Source organism: Ciconia boyciana, chromosome 10 (assembly GCF_034638445.1).
Source record: "Ciconia boyciana chromosome 10, ASM3463844v1, whole genome shotgun sequence".
Lineage (NCBI taxonomy): Eukaryota > Metazoa > Chordata > Aves > Ciconiiformes > Ciconiidae > Ciconia > Ciconia boyciana.
Genome location: NC_132943.1, coordinates 25,201,895 through 25,227,101, shown reverse-complemented (window position 1 = coordinate 25,227,101; position 25,207 = coordinate 25,201,895). Strand labels below are relative to the sequence as shown.

The window sequence follows — 25,207 nt, the reverse complement described above, 5'->3', positions numbered from 1 at the left end:
TGTTTTCTTTCACATGAACACAGCATGATTAGGAGACGTTCCTGATTGCAAGTTTGCTTATATTTCTGTGGGGTTTTATGGAGTGTCAAGACTCTAGTCTTACGTGTTGGTTGAGAGTTTTCAGAAGTTAGAGCTGAAATTCTGGCACCTAATTTTAAGTGAGTTCTACCTTCTGGCTGTAAAGCACGTTAAGACACTTTTTCTCCAAGGGAAGATTAAGTCCAAGTGACCTTCAGGCACATGTACAGAACTTAAGATTTCCCAGCGCAGTGTATGAAGTTGCTTGAAACTAATGAGGACACGAGCAGCCCTGAGGGGCGTTAACTTTGTGGTCTGGTTGCAGCTACACATTTTAAATAATGCCTTTGTCTAGATACTCTTCTCATCATAAAATAGCCTGTGAAAGAGGTGAATAGCTACTGTACAAGTTTGTATGTGGACTATAAAATCCATCTTCTTAGATGGTAAGAAAGTGCGGATGGGCTCTCGGTCCTTCACTTCTTCCTTTTGTTTCATCAGTGAATGCTGCATACAGAGTAGGTGGCTGAGTCTGAAGTCTGTCTCTCTCATGCTATGATACCTAATTCAACTCTTCAGTCCTTTATTACTAGCCACATTTGCTCTACCATTTAATCCGTTTTCCCACGTTGTTATCCACTCTGCCCCACTGGCAACCAAAGGGACTAGACAGAGTGATTGCTTTTCAGACAACTTGGAATAAAAAAAGTCTTTTATCTGTAGTCCTGCTGCTTGCAAACAAATGCACAGTGGACACAATGAGGCTGTTTGACATGTCAGAGGTCTAGTTCTTTTTCTTGGAAAAACATCTAATGTTCGCCTGTTTAAATGAAAAGAGAACATACATTATCTGTGTCCTGCTTTCTATTTCTTAAACAAAAAACAGCTGGTACTAGTGCTTGCCTTTAGGAAGAGACCATCAGGAAGTTGAAATATCAGATCTTGGCTCTACTTAGTTGCCACGGTGATGTATAATTTACCAGGCTGCAGTAATGTTATAGACAGTAAACATAAGGAAATATTCTTGCTAATGGAAAAATTTAAACCATAGTTTTAAGTAAGACTGAAGGGACTGAAGATTAAATTTTAATTGATCATTTGCAATTGGACATGTATGTTTGTATTTATATTGTAATTTGATCAAAATAGTATCACTGTGTGGTCAGAAATTTAAATGAGCTTGAAAGAAATAAACCAGGATTCTGAGACACATTTTTGATGGTACAGTCTTTGTAAGAGATTGGCGTTTCATTGATTTGTGGGGATTTGCTTTTTTTTTTTTTGTCCTTGTTGCTAATAGGATTCTATCTGGAAAACAATACATTTCCCCACAATGTATCCAATAAGAAATTAATAGAGAGAAAAAAGTTTGATTTGGAACAAATGGGAAATCAGATAAAAGCAAACCATTCAGTGTTCACCTCTTGCAGCTGATATGCAAGCACCTTTTCCAAGTGGTTATGACACTGATGCAGAGTAATTTGTTTGTCTAAATACCTTTCTTTAAGTGGTAATTGTTAAATTATCCTAATGTACTTTAAACCGAGAAAATTGTATGTACCTTTGGAAGGCCACACAGAAACTGATGTGCAGTTCCCCAGATCCATACAGGAGGAAGTTTCCGTCTGTTTGTGAGGTTTACGAGAGAAATGAGTTTAGGTATGGGATGCTGTTAAAGAATTAAAACTGTGAGACGTTGTCTATGAGACACTCGTGTGCTGAAATGTGGGTCAGAAGCAGTAGGATAAAGATTATGTACTTTTGGGAACCATATTCCTTGTAGTATCTCTCAAAGACATGCTTTACGTGCAGCAGTCTGAACAGATGTACAGCGTGGGGGCTGCTCAGTAAAACATTGCTGGGGTAGAACAATGCACCTACTGACCCTGTTGGGAAGAGGATTACTCCTTTAAGAACTTTTGTTCGTCCTCTGCACTTGGCCATCTTGTTCTTCAGCACTTTGTTTTAATCTCTGAAGGATGTTACTAAAATCAAGACACCATGTGTACTTAGTAATAGGCCCTGAGAAGTTTTTCTGTGCCTTATCTTCTCTTGATAAGATTAGTGTAATTCTTTTTCTTCTAGAAAGCTAAGAGCAGTAAGTGACCTTCAGCTTGTTTAAAACTCTGCTGTAAGTACTGTCAGAGCATATGTTACTGATTAGAGCAGCAGTTCACCTGCTACATCTCTTAATAAAAATAATTCTATTGCATATTGTCATTTAAGCCCCATTATTCTTCACCTTCAAACTTACTCAGTTCTCCTGTCAAATTTTAACATCACAGTGCTTGTATGTGCTCCATGTGCATTATTCCCACTGACTTGAGCAGAAGGCAGTGAAGGTTGCTCACTTTGGCACTGCAAAATGCTGAGCACTCTTGGCTTGCGTTGACTTCTCTGACAGTGGAGGGTATGCAAGGAGTACGTCTCATGGTCACAGCTCGTTTGCCACACGCTACGCTGAGGAGAAAGATACTTTGAAGAACGAGCCTGAACATGTTCTGACCCCTTCTGCTGTAACTTAGGGCATTCTCTTTCTACTTTCTGAATGACTTGCATTCACTCAGAATTGCATCGTGATGAAATTACCATTGGGCAAAAATGTATTTCTTTCTGTCATTTTGTAATTTCTTGCTTTGCAGTTTGATTCAGTGAACTTTTAGTTTGTGTGGCATAAAAATATGCATAGAAGTACCAATTAATTTCCAGTAAAATGCCCAGGTAGTTCCTACACGTCGTGTCCTCTTGTCTTACTCTGCACAACACGGATTCCTGAGGGCCCCCTGACATTTGAGTGTTGTGTAAAAATAGCAGCTCCTGAAGTTACAGTCACTGTCAGATTATTCATAGGGGGATGGGAAGGTTTGGCATTTTGATTCAGAACACAAGGAAAAAAAAAAAAAACCATCACAGAACGAGTGGTTTTGCCCATTTTTGCAAGAAGAGTGCATTAGTTCACCTAAGGCAAGGTCTAAAATTATGCTTTCCCCTGTTTGGCAAGGCCCCATTGAAAAGGAGCCACTTAGCAAAGCACCAGTGTTTACTTTGTTCCTTAACATCTCCTATGAAGTGTTTGATTGTAAAATGAAAGCAATCCATCCTTTCAAATTTAGTTTTTAGTATTTATTTGGCAGATCTGACCTCACAAGGGGGCCCAATACCCTGAGCAGGCAGCCTTGCTGCTGCCTGACCAAGGCATAACACTGGAGTGAGCTGTGAAAGCAGCTTCTTGCCTCCATCTTCTCCACAGGAAATGCATTGGTTGTTGCCAAGTGCAAACACTGGTGTGTTTTCACACATTTAGGTTGCTTTCAGGCAGAAAATTGTTGCAGATTCAAAGTACAGTTTTTTAAAATATGCTAGTATTCAGGTAAAATTGGCATTCTTATGGTTGCTAAGAGGCTGTATCGAAATCCTATTCCACCCCAACTGCAGAATTGCTAGCGTCAGATAGCTTACGCATTATATATCCTGTATATTACAAAGATTTGCTTGAAGCTCAGGACTTAACAAGCATAACACAGAAGGACTTTTGTACAAAGCTTGAAGAGTTAGTCCTTGGCCTTCGGCCAGGAATAAAGAATGCTTGCCCTTGTGCCATTTTGTCCTGTGCTGCTCCAGTTCTGGCAGTGGTTCTGCTTCAGTGTAATTGTTGGCACTGAAGCTCAGCTGAACCCTGAATGGCCTCTTCCTGCAAGCAAGCAGGGGTGCAGAGGTCCGAGACGGCATCAAAACTCCGTATTGATCAACTGTAATAGAGGACTCTATTATGAGAACTCTTCATATCAGAGCCAAGCAAATTGACTACGGCGATGAAGTAGTAAAGTACTAAAAAAAGCCATAAAGGGTGTGAAGTAATTTTCAGTTTTTCCACGGGATAATGGAGGGGCTAAAAGAATAAGAGAACAAACAGCTCCTTCTGGGACAGTCACTGTTTTGGCTCTCTATCTACAGTTGTTGTTGGTCTCTCCTTCCTATCTCTGCTAAGTAGTAGTTGAGTTTTTCATTCTTGTCTGGACCAGACACAGAGCATAGTCACAGCCTTAAGTGATAAAGTGTTTTTTTATTGTTTGCAAAGGCTTGCTTACTCTTCTTTATTCTGCTTACTGTTCTTTAAAAAAAAAACTTTCCCATTTCATTGAGGCAGATTTGGAAGTCAAACCAGAAACTTCAGACTCTACTACGATGGAAAGCACTTTGTTGGGGAGAAACGTTTTGAGTCCATCCATGACCTGGTGACAGATGGATTGATTACTCTTTATATTGAAACGAAGGCAGCTGAATACATTGCCAAGATGACAATAAATCCAATTTATGAACACATAGGATATACAACTTTAAACAGAGAGCCAGCACACAAAAAACATATGCCAGCCCTGAGAGATGAACATGATGGCAAAGAGTCTACAGGAGAGGATGAGGTAGCAGAAAAGAGGGTAAGCAATTGTTAACCCACACTCTTTTTTCTGTTAGACTTTTTATTTTGTACTTTTAACCCTCCCCCTCTACTATAAAGTGCTAAAGGTATCTGTAGATATTTAGTCTACATATTTATTTCCAGTATTGCATTAATAGTAATATTTAAACTGGTTATAGGGTTTTTAATGGTAATTTTTGCATATTGCAAATTTCTGTGATTTGGAGGTTAGTTATTTATCATTGTGAGGTTCCTTTCTTCAGGTATTTTCACAGTTATAGATGTTACTGTTAAGCCACTCCTTTATTTCAAACGGGCTAAGAATATTTCATCTTAAAATTGTTTACAGTGTCTAAGACAACTGCCCTTTGGTCAAAAATTATATTTCTTTATATACTCAGCATTCCCCAAACAAATGCATTCCATAATCTATTCAGCAGTCTGCATACAATGACAATAAAATTGTCCACATTATAAATAAGCCTGTTCATTAAGATGATAAAATGTTAAAACATTTCACTTGGCTAAGTTCAGCCTGTCAGAAGCTGACAGAGCTATTTTTGGCCTCAGCCAGACTTATGAAGAAGGATTGCTCTCTTCAGAGAGTTGCAGTATCAGCTGAGAACTAACTGTGTCCTGGATCATAAAAGAAAAATGAACAACAAAGAAATCTTGGAACCGGTGAAAACAGAAATATTAAAGGAGGTTGGGAATGTATCAAACAGACAAAGCAGCTGCCTGAAACTTCATTTGTGTGACAGGGACTAAACTTAAAAGGAAAACATAATGTAAATTCCATCATGTTGAACTAAATACTTTGTTTATTGAAAGGCTGACATATGAAAGTCTTTTTAAAGTGTATTTTTACATATGTGTAGGTGTTAATGCATGTATAATAGTCTGATATGCTCCCCTCTTTCACAAACTTCAGAATGACTTTAGAAGTATCTAATATGCTTATAGTGTTTAGAAGAAATGCTAACCTTAGCTGGGATCATCTGTTTGTCTTTCCCATCAGAAATATGTCTGTGACTTCAGTTTTTCTTGAGGTGGAGGAAAGGTCTCACTGACAATTTCCAGCATACATGACTATTACAGTGAAACTAAGCTCCATACAGAGTCCACAGGGAGAGGAGGCTCCCAGTTTTGGTCCTTCAAATCCTTCTCCATCAGAGTCTGTCATCCTGCACTGAATTTGCTGAGAGATGAAGCACCCAACTTAGCTTAAATTATGAATCTTCACTATTATCAGATCATTTTGACAAAAGAAATACTGGTGGGGATATTGATGCTAGCTGACCACATTAAATATCCAATTTCTTGCCTGTTAGGTACCAGTAGTAGAGGGATGAGTTATCAGTTACAATTCCTGACAGCCACTGACTTGCAGCGTGCTGTTTCAAAAGGATTTTTTTTTTGCATGTTATCATAAAGAATTCATTATGATGCAAAGCCTGGGTAAAAATCTTCTGTAGGAGTTCTGGAAGTCACCGCTTTGGTTTCTTTCGTAAAATTAACTCTTCCTGCATTTAGCAACTTACAAGTGACAACAGAACTCTGTTCTGTCACAACATTTTTTAGACCGATTAAAAAGTTTTCACAGTAAAGGGATTTCAATGATTATTATTGAAGAATGCTGGTTTTTCCATAGATTACATGGTGTTATGTCAGACTCATCAACAAGGTATGCCTATTGTTTTGAAACATTTTTCATTAAATAGCTCAAGAACTACTAAATATTTATCACAGATAGAAATTTTAGGTGAAAAACCTTTAGGGAGGTTAGTCATGGAATTGCAACATCCCACCCCATTTGTCTGGAAGTTATAAGCAACTAAAGAGGCTTCATCTGCAACATAGTTCAGCAGCAATGGTGTTTACTGGCCTGAAGTCCAGCTTTTGAGCCTTTTCTCTTTATTTGTCTTGGACCTATGTTAATGTGGACACAATAAGGCACAAAGACATCTCCACAGTTAAATGTGGAGATTTCAGTTTAATTTTCACATCATTATCCAGTTGGGATTACTACCTGTGGCTGCGCAGGGAAGGCACAGTGTGATCCTTTTTACTGTGGAGTGGTGCAGAGGTGACATCTTTGCTGCTTTTACACCTCTCAGGGTCTTTGCTGGAAGATGACACAGAGTCCTGAGTGTCGCTTCAGCCAGCAGATCTCCAAGGGGAATAAGCATTCAACCCCATAACCAACACCCAATCCCAGTAGCAAACTCAGCACGTGGAACAAGCCCCAGCATCCAGCTAAGGCTTGCCAAATCCCTTCTCCCTCCTCTGTAAGTCACAGGATGTGGGTAGCATGGGAAGGGGGAGAGATACGGTGGTGGCCTCACTGAATGCCTCATGGGGGGTGGTGGCTATGTGCAACGTAGGAGTGGTGGGGAGAGGAGACCTCGGAGGGCTTTCCCAAGTGTCTCCCATCACTATCTGGGGGACTCGACTACTTGCACACCCACTAAAGCTGTCACCTTGACAGCCTGTGAGAAGTGTTTCAGGTTCAATCGGGTGAACATAACTGACTGGCTGGAGGACTTTACAGGCAGGTGACTGAATCACATCTGCTGGTTAATTTTATAAAAAAACATTGAAATAATGAGATCTATACCTCTTTGACAAATAATTTGCATTTAAAGCATGAGTACTGGATGACAGGAAATATTTCTCTGGCTTTTTTAAAAGCCTACCTACTATAAAAAGTTAACATGCTACCACGAGGAACAATGAAGAGATTACATCTCCGCTTAAACAGAAGACCCAATCTCTCTGCTAGTTTATAAGTTTTCTTTGGTAAAATAATAATAATGCAATAAGAAAAATATACCTATCCTCTGCTAAATTGCTCAGAAGGTCATTTTACCCTTTTTGTGCAGGCTCCTGCTTCTTATTGATATTTACTTGAAAACTTCAATTAATAATAATGTAGTATTTACCTTATTATGAATCACTTAACCATGATATAAGGAAGCTTTCTTATAGGACATTTATAATAGGTTAAGTAGTTTTTCTTTCTCTTTGATGGGAGGGATGGCAGAGTGATTCCTGTTGTCCACTATAAAGAGAATGTCACTGAATCGATATTGACAGTTCTAACAAAGAACGCAAAGAAAATTGTCCATATCCAACAAGAAAAAAATATTGTCTTGTGATCCAGACAGCAAAATCTGTGTGCTACATTAGCCCATTACCTCCATGGTGAGGATGAAAATTTCTGCAGGGTACAGTACTTGGCAATTAATGCATCTTTATCAGTTTTATACTGTAGCCACACAGCTTCTCCCTACGCTGTATGCTTCCTCCTCCGTAAAGAGAGGAAGTAGTCCGGGTCTTGAACATTGATCCTCCTGAGCCAAAATACGTTCCCAGATATGCAGACTCTGAGGCTGTTCAGACCCGAATCTAAACTTTGTTCCTGCGACTGTTGCTCAGTCCTGTGGGGGGGGGTATGAAAGATAAACCCTTCAGAAGGAAAGGAGAGACACACAGCCTCTGACTGGGGAACAGCTGGTGGGAATGTAGTTTCGCTTTCTGCCATAAAATCAAGTTGAGGAAATTGGGCAGCCAGAGAACATACCTCAAACTTGAGAGTGAAATACTAAAGAGCACTTCACCTAGCCTTGAATTTGGTGTGGGGCAGCAGCAGGGAACACCACAGATTTGTGTTAGATGCCTCCTAGCATGCACTAATAATACTTTATTTGTTCCCCACTCTTTTCAGCAATTAATTTATAGTAGAAGAATTCAGCATGTGCTGGGTGACTTGACAAGGCAATACATTAAAAATGAGCCTTAGTAAAGGGGAAGGATTTAAAGACCGTAAAAGATGAAAAGACAAAAGTTATGCAATTGTTAGATGAGGATTGTAGGACACAAATCACAATACTCCTGAGTCCTGGAAGAGACCATATTGTGGTGTAATTTAAGATGCAGTTTTTAATAGGAAAAGCATGAGAATATAATCCGCTGCGCAGCATGTGCTTCACTGATTATGAGAAGGAATTTGACTGCTTACCATATAGAAATATATTTTAAAAATTAAAATTAAAATTCCTCGTTAATGATTTATGATTTTCATAACCTATGAAAGAATTAATAAATAGTCAGAGATAACTGCAGGAGGGGAGATTGAAAACAGGAGAGTGTTTGTCATGCTTGAATGCCCTGAAAAGATATTTTAGCTGCTGTGCTGAAAAGGTAATGCTGGTTCCCAAAACAGTCTGCAGATTGTTCAGAACTCAGTTGTACAGCCATAGTGGTCTGTGTGTTAAGAGAGGGCTAAGATTCATTTGAAAGAGGGCTTCCCATGTGGATTCAGTCTGCGTGGCCTAGCGTGGAAGTGGAAATAATACCCAGCACAAGATTTACTGTTCCTCACATGCCTTGAATACTGATGGATCTCTGAACATTCTCCACTCTCAAAGGTAATTATGGCCTTGGAGCAGATGACTTGATTCCGTTAAATACCTTTATAAAAATGGTAGCACTCAGAAATTAATAAATACCTATATGCATATATCAAAGTCCTTCTTGAAAGCCCTGCAAAACATGATTTTTTTTTTCATTTTGACATGCTTTTGAGATATTCATGTAAGTAGTTGTATTAGTGATTTTTTCAAGATTTAATATTTGTTATGAGAAAATGAAATAATCGGTTATGAGTTATCCCATCTTTCACAATGAAATGCTGAGGTTAATGTTAGGATAGCAACTGAATCACATTTATTCGTGTTTGTTTTGGTGATAAGTGCTATTTCTTCAAAAAACTTCAGTGGCTACAAATCAATTGAAGAGTGCTTCTAGACTGTACTACATTCAGTTCAATTCCTACAGACAGAAAGAATTGAGAGAAGGTTTGTGGCAGCAGTCACCCGACAAAAGCATTCTTTTGTTCTATTTTTAATGACCCTAGTGCTGATACTATTTTTTCCTCCATAGTGATGAAGGCTGATTGTCTGCAACCCTATGCCAGGAGATCTGGAAATGTAAATCTGTGTCATTTTAGTAGGAAACATGCTTTTAAGCCTGCCTCCAAAGATAATCCAGACCACAAAGTTAATTGCAATCTCTGTGTACATTTCTAACGGATTCATAACAGCCTCCACATACGAAATCAAGGGTCATACTTGCAGGTGTTTGCGGAGGGACCAGTCTCACTTTCCAACCTTGAACTGACACTGATGTTTTCATTAATGACACTACTACTTTTCTACTTTTGCTCTCAGTCAAATCTGTTAGTAAGATCTGCTTTAAACCTTCCTTCACCAAAGCTTATTTTGTCTTCAGTGAAAGGAGATCAGAAAACATAGCCGAGGAAGTTACAGTAGTCTGTCGTAGAAGCATAAGCCCCCTTAGCAAGGTCTGTGATGGAGGAAGACAGCTTTGAACAAGGCTGTTTGGAGCCTAGTAATGCCAACGCTGGGAGCGATAGGAACTAAAAAGAAGACGTGGTCTCAATAATCAGGGAGGAAAGTGTGCTTTGAGAGTGAAGAAATCTTAATGCTGGAAGTTGTATATTTCCATTTACACAAATTAATTTTATTAGAAAAGATGGGTGTCTAATGTATAAAACTCTAGACAAGCCATAGCTATAACAAGGGTAGCAGCAAAGCAATAATGTTTGTAAAAGTACAACTAATAAATGTTTACCTTAAAGTACATTTAAAGACACAGGAGACTGAGCACTGAAGAATCCCATGGGTTAACTTGAGGAGATTGTCAACTCTTTTCTCACAAATGTTCCTTTCCAGTCCCTGCGCGGGTGTCCGTGACAATCACTCTGTAAGTTTAATGTAATTTATAAATAAAACATAACTCTGTGGAAGGCAAAAACTTCTATTTATTTCTTCTGGGTTTAGCCCATCTTTCAGCAGAGACTTCAAAGCACAGACAATTTTGTCAATACCAAGAAAGTTCCTAGCAGGATGAAAGACAAGCCTACTTTTTAGGTAGCTGCTCCAGCGTATCGGCAACGTCATACTCTGCAGAGATTGCCCCAGCCTCAGTCTTCCTCTTCTTCCCTTTCCGTGCATTAGCATTTATGGCGGTAGGGATCTAGTGCCATATATGTCATTATGTATGGCACATACAGTTCAAACTAAGACTGCAAGTGTTTCTCATGCCTTTTTATAAGCATATATGTTTTTAACTTAGCTATATGTTTATTAAGACCCAAGAAAGGAGAGCTAATTGCACATGCTGTCCAGTGTGCAGATACCAGCACAAAGAAAATTCTTTCCTCCAAACTGCAGGGTGCTTTTTCTACTCATGATCACCGATAGTAACCTAAGCCCTTATTTATGTTCAGTGTGGCAGTAAAATTGATACACTAAAAAGATTATATAAACTGATCTTGTTTTAAGATTCAGAGCTTCCAAACGAAGCATAAACTTTGCTAATTTAATCCCCAGGTCACAGAATATCTACTTTTTCTCTTGTCAGTGTCTCGTGCTTATAAAGGTTAAATTAGCAAGCCAGATTTGTTTTTTAAGGGTTTCTCATTGGACCTGTACCTCCAGTGCTAAGCATGGTCCCATATCTCTGCTGGTTTTCCCAGGCCAAATTCTTTCTTCTTCTCTCCTTGTCCAGCTCTGGTCAGTGCTCAGCTGTGCTCTATTAGTTCCTGCGGGTTACAAATGGCATCCCAGCTGATTCCAGTTAGCCTCGCAGGACCTCACCTGCCTGCCTCTGTGTGTGTGTCTGTGCCTCCAAAGCACATTAATTTAATGCTCACACAATAATGTGTGGGATTAATGTGAAATGAAAGTTGCAGGCTTGTCTTGGTAGCCTGATTGCATATTGCTGGTCTAGTATTACAAGGTTCAAAACAAATAAGGCTCCACAAACTTCAGACAGTGAGGAGTGGCTTAGGTCAGGTTGCATTTCAAATGCACAGCACGCCTCGCTTCACGATGCTACTCCTGTAGGGAGGTTTCCTCCATTTTGTAGGTAAGCACAGTTGAGGATCAGCATCCCGCTTCAGCTTTTTGGCATGGGTACAAGTCACTTGACTGCTCACCGAGATGGCTTTTCACGTTACTTTCTGCTTTTTCATGTAAGTGTGGCTCTTCTATGATCTGGCATGTGCGATGTGTGCACACAGATGTAGTCTTCAGAAAGTCCAGTGTCTAATTATACTGAGACAGGCAGCTGCCGTGTGAAATCAGGGGGTCTGATCTCTCAGACTCAGAGACCAGACCCTCAGCAAAAGTGTGGGGAGTAATTACCCTCAGTGTATGCCCTGTGCCTGATTGAGCCTTTGTAAAATGAATAGTGTATATAACTGTTAAAAAGGCTGTAAAGCAGTACAGTTGCTGTGCAATTAAATCTGAAGAATACTGGTTGTGTTGTTACTGACAAAATGAAAGCATTAGCAATGAATAAGCTCTTATTCTTTTCCAGTGTTGTGAGGTAAGGCAGTGTGAAGCCCTCACCAGCAGTTCTCTCTAGGGTTTCTAACGCTTGGTGGTTTGGATCTGGTTACATTTTTAATGCCCTTCAAAAAGCAGCGCATAGCCTTAGCTTCTCTTATGTGTACTGGCAGAAGTTTCCTTCCTTTGTAACTGGGATAGGCTAGCGCAAGAAGGATTGCGTGGAGGGAGGAAGGAATCTCCCTTAGCTCTTGAAGAGCCAAAGAGGATAGCTTTCTTTGGGCCCTCTTCAGGGGGAGAGAGATTTTTCCCATCTTGGTGGACCTTAGTAGATGGGACACAGAAATACAGAGGTCCAGCTCAGCTCCTGATGAGCAATGGAGAGCGGTCACGGTGTCAGTCCTAACACACTGTAGGAGTCTGCTGCTTACCTTCCCTATGGGCCTTATACTTGAGGTTTCCAAAAAGGCTGCCTAGATGTATAGTGGGGAAGCCTCATAACTATATAGAAGGTTTTTTTAATTATTTTTTTTTTTTAAACTGTGGTTTCCCTTGACTTTTTATGCCTTCTCACAACTGAATAATCATGCAGTGGCCACAGAAAGGAGAAGGTGGGTCTCTTTCAGAGCAGTCTCTAAAGCAGGCGTGTGGTTGTCATTTACTGCTTATGCAAAGAGCTTCCTGAACGGTGAGGGACTGCGGTGGGTTGCTAGCTGGCAGCTCCCTCGTTTGTTGTTCTCTTTCCTTAGCTGTGTGAGTTTTGGGTCTTTTTTTTTTTTTTTTAACTCCTCCTCCCATCTGGCATCTCCTAATTATTTTCTATTACTAATCACTTCTACAGGAAACAGACTGGACTGTTGAATTAAGAGCCCTATAAAAGGATAATTTTGTTATTTACAAGTTTCTTACCTCACTTAGACTTTATAATGTGACACTGTATAGCTGGTGATAATCACCTTGGGCTACGATTGTGTCTAATCTCATAAACTAGGCAGGGTCAGGTCTGGTCACTAGCTGAACATGAGAGGCCTGAGGAAAAGCCGGGGCTGCGGGAAGCGGGCTTGGGAGCACCTTTGGCTGTGAACTAGTATCGGACATGTCTTATGTTTTATGCCCCTGCAACTCTGTGTAGCCTGCATACATCTGTGCTAAGAGTCTGACTACCAGGGGTTTTCTCCACTTACCTCTAATGTTATTCAGATAAGCTCCTTTTTCTCCTTACTGTTTGGGGGGTGGGGTGTTTTTTATTTAGATGGGGGGAAGCATTTTACATTGGTCACTGTTTGCTCCCAAGTACAAATACACGTCATTTGGCTTCTGTACAAGCCAAAGATGGAAAGGACGTGGAGCTGTGCCGGTCTGGTGTGTTGCCCCCTGTTCGGTTAGAGAATCCCCTGATAGGCAGGCACATCTGCTCCACTAATAATTGCCTATTCGTAAGTGGTTACCAAACCCTTAAGACCCATGAAGAGTGAAATGCTTGTTTTAGAAGTGGTAGCAGAAAGAGAAGTAGTTAGAGGTGCCTAAATGGAGTATCAGACTGTGAAAGAAAAAACGAACCACCATTTATCCTGTGGTTAATGCTGCAGAAGCTGATCTGTTCTAGCCCTTGTTTCTTTCCTTTTAATCTTTCACAAGAAGAAAGATATTTTCAGATAAAACTTCTCATGCTTAGTTTTAGTCTCTAGCTGAATGTTTTTCTTTTCTGAATTTGAACAGAGTAAGGAGAGCAGTTTTGTTAGTAAGCTCAATAAACTGCTTGCTCTTATTACTTCAAACCTGTCACACTCATCATCAGCGAAGACAGCAACTCTTGACAGTTTTGCAAAGTCTTCCTTTGATCATTAACTTTTAGAACATTAAACTTTTCCATATTTAACCTTTTTTCTGCATGGCATCAGCAGTTAGAAACAGTGTTGCTTCTGGCATTCACTGTTCTTACAGTCCTGATGTTTAAGCAAGGTAAGAATCATCACGCTGAAAAATCTGATTCTCAGCTGATGAACAGTTGTTGCTCTAATCCTCGTCATCTTAGTATTGATATTCCTCACATCTATACAACTTCCAAGATAACTACAGGATGATGTGTTTCTAATAGTGAACTTTATATTATAATGCACTTAGACTATATTGCTTTTTAGTGGGGATTATTATTGCATTTGGTTAGAGCTAAAGCAGTTTGAAGTAGTTTGCCTAAGGAACGTTAGAGCTAGTATCACAAAGTATAATGTCCTCTATTAAACCTTAGTCATATGTTTATGTGATTTAGTAATTTTTTTTATTATTTCCAATTTGTGAATTAGATTAGTAGCACTTAGAGGCAAGCAGCTTTTTCCCTTCCTGAGAGAAGAGTGGAGGAATACTGTGAAAATATGAAAGGCTGTATTCCCAATTTCCATTTTGCATGTAATGGTGAAATATTTTAAAAACTCTGCGCTGTATATCATGTATCAAGTAGTTTATTGGTTGAAGATTTCTGATGATTTTACATTACTGGAAATGCCTTGAAGCATTTACCAAAGTTAATATGATAATGAATTACATTTGCATTCAGGCATTTCTGTGAATTGGCTGATGATTAGAGTAACGATGTGTTTAACACAAATGCACAAAAATTGCAAAAAGTATCGTGTGTTGTTATCTTTCACAGAATTTGAAGTGCTCAGTCTCTTAAGTGACAGCTTCTCGTTCACTCCAGCCTCCAAATCCTTGCTAGCATTTGTCGCAGCGCTGCAGCCTGGTGCCTGGAAGCTGCCAATCACCTTTGTCACAAACTGGAGTTCGCAAGGCAGACTCACTGCTCAGCAAGCTGATAATGCTGAGAGCTTACTGGATAATTTTTTATGGGCCTGATGGGTTAATTCTCTTGGGCTATTTTTATTGTGGAAAATTCAAACAACCTCAGCGTTAGAAATCTTATGAGCAGTGCCACTTAAAGTGCTAGTTGATGGTGGCAGTACAAATAAAAAAAAGCCCTGTAAGATGAGGTGAAAAACGTGACTAAGTAAGAAGAAAGCAGCTGTGCTGGATAAACATTTTGTTCATTGCCAATAATTTTGTTCATTGCCAATGAATTTAAGAAATGGAACTATACCCCAAACTTAGTCTTTTACCTTCGATGTGCCTTATACTCAAAATAAGAGCTTCTGTCCAAAGATCATACGCCTCTGAAATCCCAAATGTCAGATCTTTGAGTTACTGATTGGGACCAAGGACTAGTGTATTTCAGCTGAAAATAGACATCAACTAAACATTATGTTGCAAGAAACCACAGACTTGCTGGGGAAAAAAAAAACCCACACCAAAATAGAAACCCCCAAAGTCCCTCCTGTGTACCAGAAGCCATATAACCTGTCCACATGCCAATGCCTGCTTTTCCCCCAAAAGGTAAATAATCTGCGTAGCCCAAATTTATGATGGGGAGTTGCATTGCCAGCCCCATTTTGAATCATTCAAAATGATTCAGTTTTCCAGTTGAGACATTATTTAAATTTGTTTCAAAGATGCTGGGTTTGACCATTTGAGACAATAGTTTCTTGAGTGCCTGTCTCAAGTAAGAATTTTTAACAGTTGTAGCTTGCTCTAGGGAAATGGGATGCTTCCTGCCCTTATATGAAAATTTTCATGACAGAGGCATTTTAAAATGTTAATTAGGAAACTAAGAGGGAATAAATTGGAAAGATGAACCATATGTGGAAAAGGAGGAATGAGAAAATTGGAACGCTGGTCAACAGAATGTAAAACGAGCCTTTTCTGAGAATGTGATCAGGGATTAGAAGATTTTATGGGTGGCAATAAACTGATAATTTGATAATAACTGATAATTTGGGAGCAGAGTATAATTCCACTGCCAATTCCACTCTGGTTTCATCCATTGCAGGCTTCCAGTCAGTCCTGGTTTAAATAGAGATTTATGCAAGGATAGTGGGAGCCTACATGAGAGACTCATTTGAAGGATGATCAGCCTACCTCATTTTTGGAGTCTGCCTAATTGCATTGTATAAAATGAACGTAGACCTTGTGCCACAGCGCTGGTGCAGCTATGCCCGTGGACGCACATGCACCTAGAAAACTGGTAATCAGGGTCTGCAAGGAGTGCTGATGGACGCTGGGGGTTACCCCATTTTGTAATTTTTCTGCAGTGAGGTGGTCCATAAGCAGGTTTTCACCATTATAAATTTTCCAATAATGTTGCGTGTCCATGTCACAACTCTAGTATTCCTTCAGGTTAAAAATTGTTTTCACCTTGATTCATGGGGTTGAATCAAGTGATAATTAAGGAAGGATTAGGAGACTTTGCAGTCTTAGTCTTATTTATGCTAAATAAGTATGATTATGGACTGAAAGTATGTCGAAGAAAGAAACTGTGACAGCACATGTATCATAGCAACATAGCTTATTCAGGAAGAAGTGGATGGATTCAAAACAGAGGATGTGCCAAAGGAGCAGGTGTAGTCTGAAATACAAAGAGTGTTTAGAAATTAATGAGCTGCAGTTTTCAATTATAACATACACTGAATTACTCTAAATCGAATTACTGTGTAGAACAAAAAAGGCTAATATTAGACGCATTAGACTGCCAGACAAGGCCAATGTGAAATGAATATTATACATCAGGTAAGAAAATATTAATGAGACATAAAAAGAAATTTCCATACTGCTTGCTCATGTTATACCAGTAGCCAAAGCTCCTGTTCCATGAGGAATACATTAAAAAAACCCTAGTAAATATAATAATAGAAAGACCTTGTGGATTACATGATAGTCATTATCCCTAAGTGTATACATTTTTAGTTACAAAAAGATATGAAGGTTTATTATAAAAACTGCTTTTATCAATATGATTCTTAAATGGATATCATAAAGGAAGTGTTCTAAATTATTTATTTCATAAAGTTTGGCACCGTCAACATTTTCTTGCTAGGAGACAGGTAAGGTTCCTCATCAAAAGGGTATGGTTAAGCTTTTTGATGTGCCTTCTCTTTTTTTTTTTTGTTTTTTTGTTTTTCCTTTTATTTGAGGAAATCCTTATAACAGCGTGGGTCCGACGAGAAATATACTATCACCAGTCCCTTGTGGTTTCAGAAGATCAGTCTAACAGCCTGTTTTCTCTTATGATACTTAAATGTAGTATATTAGTAACAAAGAGTATTTGCCAAAAGAGTAGCAGTCATGCAGCTGCCAGTTTGCATTACATTTTGACTATTATCACCTCTGTAGAGCACCTTGTCTTGTGGCATTTATAAATTACTTCTAAGGTCTTTTTGGAATACAGTCTGCCTTGACGAGTCACAAGTCAAGAGGCTTTTGCTGGAGTGACCACTCGCTGCCATGAACATCAGATGTGCCTCGGTCACAACAGCACAGCTCCCTGCAGGCCAGCGAGGAGACATGCCACAGACCAGGGAAGGGAAGAAAACGCAATGCTGTTAGCTGAAATAGAAAATGCTGACTAAATGGGAGCAAGATGGAGAAGCTGCTGAGGAGCAGCCTCTGCGTGTTGCTGGCCAGTGTGAGGGTTGCTCCTTTAAGCGGAGCTCCTTGCCCCATCAACTCCTCTTACCGTAGGTCTCACAGCTGCAAGGCAGACCTCTCTAGCCCCCATTTAGCAACGCGTTAATGGTGTAATAGTTAAACTATGTGAGTAGTCCTCCCAGTCTCTCTGCTTCTGCCTTTCCCAGGGAGAGGAGTACCTGGCACAGGCAGCTGCTTTAAGTCCCTGTTTAGCTTACCACCTCCATGGCCAGGCTCCTGGCAGGAGGAGAGGAAGACAGGATGGACCAAAACCAAAGCTATGAAGGATGGAAAGGTGGATGGAAAGGACTGAAAGCAAAGCTGTAAAGGACAGGCGTTGTCTGAAGGATTTACTGGAGACAAATTCTGGTGTTTCATGATGCCTCTCTCCCTGCTCATGAACTGTCTTGCATGCTTTGCCTGGGGAACAGTGATGCTGCCAGCCCCCTGAGGCAGGGAGGTGGTATCTTCTGTGCTCCAGCAGCTCTTGGTCACCCTCTGTACTTACCAGGTTTCGCTGGGGTTGGCCCCCTTTTAATGCAGCTTGTTTTCCTGAGGGGAAAAAAAGGGTTGTGGTACCGAGCTGCTGCAAAGCAAGGAGTAGAATTGCTGAGGCTGATACCTTAGCTTGAACTCATGGTCACGGGGAACTGCTTTCCTTGCCACAGTCAGAGTTAGGAGTGAAAGGAGCTCGTTTCTTAGCTTTCTGGGTAGCTTTTATGGTGGTGTTTGATTGGCATATCCTGCCTCAGTGTCACACAGCTTGGTAGCAGCTCTGCTTTTGTCAAGCAGTCATATCTTGCCCCTTGCAAGCGGGCTGGTAGTCTCTGTCTTTAGGGGACGGGCTGGAGCAGCTGGTTATTTCAACAGGGGCAGCCAGGGCGATGGGGACATCCTGCATCGAAGTCTGTAGGGAAGAGCCCTGTGGCTTTGGCCGGCTCAGGACCAAACCAGGACAAGGCAGGAGCCCCGGGAGGGGGCCAGGACCGCGCCGTCTCGCCCAGAACACGACCCTGTGAGGAAGCGTGTTATTATTTATACAGCATAAATGAAGTTGTAGCTATTGCTTGTAAAACCCAGCTTAGCAGCATTATTGACTGCAACATCCATGTCCCTGCTTGTGTGCATTCCAATGTGCCCACATACACCCCTGTAGTGGTATTTGTACCTACGGAGCATGAAGGAAGTCCCCAGAACTACCTCCCCTCCTTCAGTGGACACAGCAGGCCAGTTGCTGACCTCGCTAAAAGCTAAGTCGCTTGATGTTAGCAAAGCCCTCCAGAACCAGAACAAAAGCAGAACTTCTTACTGCAGGTACGGTGAGATTTTTATTTTATTTTGCCATGGCTAGGCCTGTGGTTATATACCAAAATAGCCCCCTCCCTCAGAAAAGAAGTGTGTCGTTTGCCACTGAAAAATGCCTTGCTTTTGTGCCACTAACCAGAACAGCAAATGCTAATTGTTTTTGTCTTGTCACTTATTGAAAGAGAGGAATAGTCACAGTGGATGCTTTTTGCCAGTGCGCAGTTTCGACTTGTCATTTCCAAAGGCCCATACTGGTAACTGCCAGGAGCAAATCTACAACCCATCATGCCAGTAGGAACAAAATAAGCTGGCTGACCTAGGTCTGAATCAGCTGCAGTGACCAGTAGGTTATAGGACTAAAGCTACAGAAAAACAACTTTCCTGTCGGCTTCCCCTAAGATCTCTCTGCTTTTTTACGAGTATGCTCCCTTGTTATGAAAACAAGGGTACTTCAGGGTATTTCTGGTAAGCACATCAGTACGAACATAAAATCTTCCCAAATAATGCTGATACACTCTAATTGTATTGCACAATACAGTACCAAATGAACTCACTTTTTATGCAGTAATTTCTAGCAGCAATATTGGGCAACATTTTTTCCATAATTTAAACCGGTTTAGATTATTTATTTCTTTTAATTTAACAATCATACTTTAAACCAAGCCAACACTTTGGCTGAATTTGTTTAATTAAGGTTTTAATTAAAACATTTTTTTTAAAACTTCTTTTTAAATTCTAGATATAAAAATGTTCATTACCTGCTGTGGAAATCACATACACTTTTATCAGAAATAAAAATTCAAAAATATAAATAGCCATTTCTTTAGATTTTGCAGTAAGTATTTCACTGGGGGGTGGGGGTGGGAAGGTCTGATTTAATTAGAGCCAGTCCATTTGGAAAATTTTGTTATAAAAAATAGAACTTTTCTCAGCAGTAAGTTTTCATCATTCAACCATGTCTTAAACCCCAACTCCCCTGGGGGTAACTGCAGACTCAAAGCGGGGTTGTGTGTTGCCTGAGGATCCCAGTATACTCTGAGCATTGTGTGAGCCTGATGCTGTCCATGAGCCAGGTAAATGTGGCTGGGTTGGAACGGCAGCAAGAGAAGTCATACCCTGGTGGCTGAGACCGCGTGATGGTCCTTCCCACCCAGCTCCTGAGATGTCAACTTTCAGGTTGAACTTTTTCTTGAATAGCAGTCCCACCCTCCAGTCTCACTGTCTATATGTGGGCAGAGGCTATGCCTGGCATCAGCATGTCTACAAGTGAAGAAAATGAAATGAAAACAGCTTATCACCAATTTTAAATAAAAAGTAAAATTTTGGGCTCCCCTTCCCCCTTGGAACAATTCTGTGAAAACTATGACTGTGAAAATTACATTTAGCATGGAACAAGCCTCCACTGAGGACTGCATTGAGGAAATTGGGCTCAGTTTCACAATCTGACTGATTAGCTTTTGAAAATCGTGTACTGAGCCCATAAAATACGGTCATAAAGTGTTCAGGCAAGGAAGGCTTTTCTGAGCATGTACATTTGGCTAAGTTAGCTATACAGTGAAACAGAACACAACAAAATATGCAATGGCTAACCGCATAGCAACCCAAATATCTTGTTTCTTGAGATATGTACAATAGGGCATCATCTGATTTTTAATAAAATGCGTGCCATATAACTGCTGGTTATTACTATTACTAAAATACATTCCTTAGAGGGAAGGGATCATATTAGATATGAGGTCTGAAACAATAAAGGCATATTTAGTCATAACAACATGAAAATACCATATGAGAATGAAAAGGCTGCAGCACATTCCCAAGACTGAAGAAAACACGATACTGTGTTTGAGAGAGGAGCCAGGTGGTCATAAAACTAAACACTAAATCGTATTGGAAATGCATGTGGGCTTCAGGAGGTCTGATCAAGTTTAATCTGGGCATTTTAGGACTTGTTGAGCTTAACCTAACTCTTGAATTTTCTGTTTTATTGGGGTTTTTTTCTGAAGTGATTTTGGTTTATTACTCAACAAATGGGAAATGCATCGATTTGCCTTTTTAGAAAGATAATTTGTCCGATGTTGACTGAATTGTGTGACTGGATTAAACTTACATAACGTGTCTTTCAGAGGGTGACTAATTGGAATTTACTGCAAGCCATGGATGACTTTAAAATTAATTCTGTGGAGTCTTCATAATAAGACTTACTGATTGTGAGATTAGTACCAGAAAATATGCATACATTATCCAGCTAACACGGAGAGCAAATAGTGCTCAAGAAAACAGCTGTTTCTCCTGCACCCTGAAGGACTACTCCAGGGGGAAGTAAGGAAAGCGGAGTCCCGGTAGGACCTAGGCTGAACCACTCTTATGGTTGAGATTTTAGAACAAATGAGAACATTTGAAATAGCAAGTTACAGTCTTTTTTTTCTCTCTTCCCCCTCCCCCCCCCCCCCCTTTAGTCCATATGTACAATGTAGAACCTCTAAACAGATGTCTTGGTTTAAAGGTTGTCATGTTGCTGGGTTTGGTTTTTTAGTGCTCACTTAAGTCACTAAAATGTACAGGACTGAGAGGTTGCTCTGGTTGCATGCTCTACTGAGAGGTTGCTCGGCTGTTACTTCCAGTCGTTCCATTTTCAGTTCACCTCAATCCTGTGAAATCACATCCTTAAATTGAATTTTAAAAAGACAGCCTTGCAGTTTCCTTCCTCCTGGAGTCTGCACAGCATATTGCTCCCTACACATGCAATGATTGCAAATGTCTGTCACAAACAATAAAAAAATAAAATCAGGACTTCGCTGAGAAAAGTGGAAGAGAGAAGACTTGCCTCCTCAGATTTCTACCTCTCTTTCATCTAGTATGTACCAGACGGTATCTAATAACGTACTAATCTCACATACTGTTAAGCTAAAGATCTGGACCTGCCCGATGACCCAAACTGTGGTCAGGAAGGTGTGTACAACAGAAATTTCATTCGTCGTTTTGGTTTTCAAAAGGAAGGAAGAGGGCAGTGTTAAGAAGAGGACTAGCTTGCAATGCCAAGCTCCCAACGTTAGGCAATGGCAGAAGAATGAGCATATGCATTATAGAATTATGTCACCTGAAAGCAGTTGTATGAATTTTAAGTACAACACTACTTTATGTTGGGGAAACATATGTAAGAAATAGATAACAAATATATATTTTTCATAATTTTTTAGTTGATAGCTTTATGGCTTTAACTTTCTTTCAATCTAGGTTTCTAGTGTGCACACCTATAGTGCATATAGCACATGTGAAGGGCTGTAAGTGTAGGTGAGCCCAGTATTCCTGTATTTGTAAACAGCAGAAAATGCTTTGCACTGAACAATGGGAAGCTGATTTATGTAAAACCAATAAGCAGTCTGAGTTAGACTACAGTAACACAAAGTAATGTTAGAATTAAAATTCATAATCTTATAACTGCTTTCCAGATTATAACACGTTTTCATAATTACAGCCATGAGATAGGACCTTTCCCTGTTGGGTAGTTTTGCTTACCTTTTTATTGGCATTCTTAAGATTTAATTTTCCAGGATCCAGAGATCAGTTTCTACTAACATGACTCTAAAGTGCAATTGAAAATAAATCAGTTCTTCAGAATTGGGAAAAAGGAAGCTGACAATTAAGGGATAAGTATGTCAAAAAACAAATATGCGCTCTACCAACGATTGAAAGGAAAATTCAGAATACTTTATCTCGTTTCTTAAGTGGAATTATACAAAAACTAATAAGGGTTGATTCTGATAGTAAATGTACTCTTGAAAACCGCTGGGTTATTTATTTTCAACAAATTCAATTTCCAAAGAGTTTATTTCCTAATATGAAGTTTTAGTGATTTATTTTTTCCCTTTACAAAAAAGAGGAATTTTGGTTTGCAAGGAAGCGTGTAACAAAACTACATTTCCAAAGCTCCACAATTTGCTTCCTGAGCCTGTTGTCACTCAAAGCTGTTTGGAGAGGATGACTCCTCTGGGGCAGGTTTAGGTCCACCTTGTTCCATGAGGACTTTTACCTGATGTAGTCCTTGGAAATGAAACCGTGAAGTGGCTGTAGCTAGAAAGAAAGGAGAGAATGAGCTCGAAAGCCTGTCTGCTTCCTCCTCCCTTGACTCCCTACTGTTCTCACACTTCACATAGATGAGGTGGTCAGTTATTGCCATCTCTTACTCCTCACCTCATTTTTCTTGATCTCCTACTGCCATGGAGTGTTACACTTAGAAGGAAGTGCAGAAAAATGCGAGAGAGGGGCATTTATTCATTTGCAGCAGAAAAGAGCGGTTAAAGGCAAGACAGGCAGACTGAGGTAGCTGTTGGAAAAGTATTTCTCAATAGGATGGACCAACCAGCCTCCTGTTTGCATTGAAGCTGGGAACTGAGCCAGATACTCCTAAGGTCCCTGTATGAGCCACTAATGCCCGACAGCTTCACCCGGTATAATCTATAGCCAGTGTTTTAGTTATTAGCTATTAACTTGCATTGCAGATTAGTGGTTGCTAAGGTCATATGTTGATCCTTAATCTCTGCAACCAGACCCTGTGCTGAAACCCAGCAGATTTTTAAAACCTGTAGAAAAGGTACTGGTGGCCATGCAAGGGAACAGAGGAGGGGCTCACGGTAAGCATTACTCTCAGCTGTATTGGCAGGATTGAGCTAAATGGTAACACTGTGATCCAGCTGCAAAACGCACACCAATTCCACCCAGAAGACTGCGACAAACTGTGCCTGTCTTTGGTTGTTACTGAGTCATGCGAGATAAAAATACCTTTGCTGCAGAAGGGAGAGCGGTTGTGGTGCTGCAGCCTGTGGCAAGGGAAGGGAGGGCTGCGCTCTGGCCAGCTGCACAAGGCAGGCTGCACATGGAAAGGTCCTCTTGCGCCCCAAATGTGGCGACGGTGGTCAGCCCCACGGCGTGAATCACTGCCACAGCAAGTCGGACCAAAGGGCCATTTTTGCAGTCTCTGACAAACGCTGTTGACAAGTGCTTGGAGAGCACTAGAAGAAAAAGGGCAGGAGTCGAGTGGCTGTCGTGGTGTCCCCTCCCAGCTGCTAGCGTGCAGCCGAAGAGAGCCTCCCTGAGCCGGGCCGCCCCGGTGAGCAGCTCCGCCTGGACGTGGCATGGCCTGCCCGAGTCCCTTGTGAGCCCGTTACACTTTGACTCCGGTGCATCCTCTGCAACGCTTTAATGATGCTGGTGTGAAATACCGTTGCCTTCGGCTTGTGTGAGGGGTAGCGAGGACCACGTTGTCCTGTGCGTGTTTCATCATCAGTCGCCCCAGTCCAAACAGCAGGTTTCAGTCTGATTTAAGACTACGTGTCACTCACCTTCTGTTAAGGTTCATAAATCCCTAATGCGGGGCACCGCAGCAATTCGGGGTTTAGGTCTTAGGTGGAAGGAGTGGCGCGGTGAACTTTTGGTAGCATTTGCGTTCACATCACGACTAGAAGAGGCTGATGCACGATGTGAGTTTGACGAGCCTCTTTTTATACGAAAGGCATTGAAAAATGTAACTCTAAAGGAAGAGCGATGAGCACCAGCGGCTGCGTTAACTGCTGCCCGCCTCGCCGCCTGGTGCCCAACCCGTGTCGGACGGGGGGGCCGGGGAGAGCCGCCCTCCGCCGCGTCCCCCGGCGCTGCCGTTCGCCGTGTGCGCCCTGAGGCCGCCCCGACGCCCCCCGCGCCCCCAGGGGCGACGCGGTGCCATTCCGTAGCGCTGCCCGCCTCACCCCGCGCCGGCGGCCCTCCCGCCGGTGCCGCTCCCGCAGCCAGCCGCGCAGGGGGAGCGCGGCCGCCCGCCTCGCCGGGGCTCCATTGGCCGCGGGGCCGCCCCCGCCCGGCCCCCGCCCCGGGGGCGGTGCCGCTCCGCGCCGAGCAGCGTCGGCCCCGAGCCGGGCAGCGGGGTGCCGGGGCGGGAGCAGGGCGCCGAGGCGGGCGTCCCCGCAGCCCCGCCGGCGGCCGCTGATGGAGGGAGAGGCTGCGGGCTGCGCCCCCCCGCCGCTGGCCGCCGCTGCCGCGCACGCCCGGCCCGCCGGCCGCCCCCCGGCAGGCCTGAGCCCCCGCGCCCGGATCGGAGGGGAGCCCGCCTCGCTGAGTTAGCCGCGCGGTGAACGAGTGCCCTGCCATGGCCGCGCCGCCCTTCCGAGCGGTTTAGGTTCCCGGAATGGTCCTTGTCGGCTCTGCGAATCGAGTCTGACAGACGCAGGGCGCGGATCGGTCCGGGGGGCCGTTCCTCCTCCCGTCGGCTCCAAAATGCCGTCCAGAGAGTCCTGGTCAGGGCACAAAGCGAACAGGTCTGCGGTGCACAACTCGAAGCGGGAGAGCCGTCAACAAGATTTACTGATAGCAGCCTTGGGGATGAAACTGGGTACTCAGAAGTCATCGGTGACAATCTGGCAACCTCTTAAACTCTTTGCTTATTCACAGTTGACATCGCTGGTCAGGAGAGCAACTCTGAAAGAAAATGAACATATTCCAAAATACGAGAAGATTCATAACTTCAAGGTAAGAAATTATGCTGCTTACTTGTTTTTAAGGCACAGGGGCTATAGTTTTTATTTTAAAA

At 41.8% G+C, this 25,207-nt stretch overlaps 1 protein-coding gene across 5 annotated transcripts in view; it reads left to right on the top strand.

Moving 5' to 3' along the window:
* The window catches only part of CHN1 (chimerin 1), a 105,904-nt gene that overhangs the window by 48,472 nt on the left and 32,225 nt on the right, over positions 1-25,207 (top strand). For all 5 annotated transcript variants that reach the window (XM_072874894.1, XM_072874893.1, XM_072874897.1 and 2 more), the window contains 2 exons: positions 4,166-4,454; positions 25,069-25,146. In XM_072874894.1, the coding sequence (XP_072730995.1) occupies positions 4,166-4,454; positions 25,069-25,146 (367 nt within the window). The remainder of the gene's footprint in view (positions 1-4,165; positions 4,455-25,068; positions 25,147-25,207) is intronic.